Source organism: Camelina sativa, chromosome 16, assembly GCF_000633955.1.
Source record: "Camelina sativa cultivar DH55 chromosome 16, Cs, whole genome shotgun sequence".
Lineage (NCBI taxonomy): Eukaryota > Viridiplantae > Streptophyta > Magnoliopsida > Brassicales > Brassicaceae > Camelina > Camelina sativa.
In genome coordinates, this window is record NC_025700.1 from 15,500,889 (window position 1) to 15,502,729 (window position 1,841).

The 1,841-nt window shown below is 33.0% G+C and overlaps 1 protein-coding gene across 1 annotated transcript in view; it reads left to right on the plus strand.

The window, feature by feature from the left end:
* Positions 1-1,024, plus strand: part of LOC104753688 (aluminum-activated malate transporter 5-like) — a 2,941-nt gene extending 1,917 nt beyond the window's left edge. Inside the window, exon 5 of the mRNA XM_010475905.2 lies at positions 239-1,024. Coding sequence (XP_010474207.1) covers positions 239-868 — 630 coding nt within the window. The 3' untranslated portion in view covers positions 869-1,024. The remainder of the gene's footprint in view (positions 1-238) is intronic.

Sequence of the window (1,841 nt, forward strand, 5' to 3'; positions counted from 1 at the left end):
TTTTTTTTTTTTTTTTTTTTATTATTATTGGTCCCTTTTGATATTAGGTAAATGATTATTTAGAAAGTAAACGTATCAATTCACCTTTTACCAAAAGGGCACATGAATCAAGTAACTTGAGAAAGAAGTCTAGTAGTACTCCACCTGTTTTGTTATAGGTCTTGTTTTAGGTTTCTTTACACATTTAAAAAACTTCTAAGAAAATCTTTTACACCTCTGTTAAATGATACGTGACATTTTTGGTTGTGTGATATGGCAGGCAGCTCCAGAGAAAAGACATGCTTTTAGTAACGAGCTTCGGAGAGTTGGTAACGAAGGAGCAAAAGTTTTACGTTTGTTTGGAGAAAAAGTTGAGAAAATGGAGAAGCTAAACCTAAGCCTCGGAGAGATTCTTAAAGACGTTCAACATGCAGCAGAGGCACTACAAATGAAGATAGACAGTAAATCATATCTTCTTGTCAACTCAGAAAGCTGGGCATCTATTAAAGAGCAAGCTGAAGCGGAAGAAGCTCGAGAAAAAGAACAAGAAGCCAAAGACGACGAGACCAAAGTGATTACATCCTTAAGCCAGATTTGGGATAACAACAACAATCATCAGGGTAATGATCACTCTCGGAATTGGAGGTCAACAGAGAGTATGATGTTCAAGAACCGGGAGGTGTGGCCAAGCGCGTCCTTCATTGGTGGTACGGTTGTGAATGAGATCGAATGTAAAGTATGCGAAAGTGCGAGTTCGTTGTCTTTGGCTACGTTTTCTTCTCTTCTGATCGAGTTTGTTGCGAGGCTGCAGAATGTTGTCAACGCCTTTGAGGAGCTTAGCACAAAAGCTGGTTTCAAAGATCCTGTCGATCAGATTCCTAAGGTTTGAATGTGTAGAAGATGTGATTTGGGGGGCGTGGTGCCACCTTAGTATTATCATGAATGTTGCAAGTGATTTGAAAGTATCATAAAACAAATATTAGTTACATTATTCTTTTGTTTTGTGTATTTCTGGTTAAATCATTTTGATTACATGTTTAAAGGACTGTTTTCTATTAATGATAATAATAATAAAAAATGGATATTCTATTATTATTTTTTTTTTAATTTTGACTCTGACATAAGTATTTGCACAGTTTTTTCCGGACCCAGACGAAAATTTTACCAGGATCAAAAAAATGAAACAGTTGGAAAAAAAAAAAAAAAAAAAAATCTTAATGTGATATAGGAGAATCGAACTTGGTTTGGGTGTCAAGTGTCAACATCTAGAGGAAGACCAATTTTGCTGTTGAAACTTTTGGAATTTATATGCAAAATGTTTTTTTTAGAATTTTACCTTGGTCCCCTTCCTCTCATATAGGTCCGCGTCCGCCAGTAATACGGGGTTACTTGTCTGAGACTCTGAGTCCTATCGCTCCATTTACATTACATTAGACATGTCCACAAAATTTTTAATTCTCAGGTTGTTTATCTAATCTGTTCTTTTATTCTTGGGACAATCTTACTCATCAAATATGTTTAATGTTTAGCTTTAACAAACAAACAAAAAACTTAGTAAATCTTGTTATTATCAAAATTATTATGTAGCTGAGCAAAAATGTAATTCCACCATTTAGCTAAAAACGTGGAGGTTTTGAGATTTATAATACTTACTATGTTAGTCTATTTTTACATATATATATATATATATATATAATTAGAACCAAATTAATCAATAATAAAATCCAAACAAAAAAATACAATTTGTCACATTCATACATTACACGTCCACAAAAGTTTTTATTCTCAGTTCCTCACATTTTAAATCAATTTGTATTTTGTAATTTTGACGTCAAAAAAAAAAAAAAAAAAAAAAAAAACAA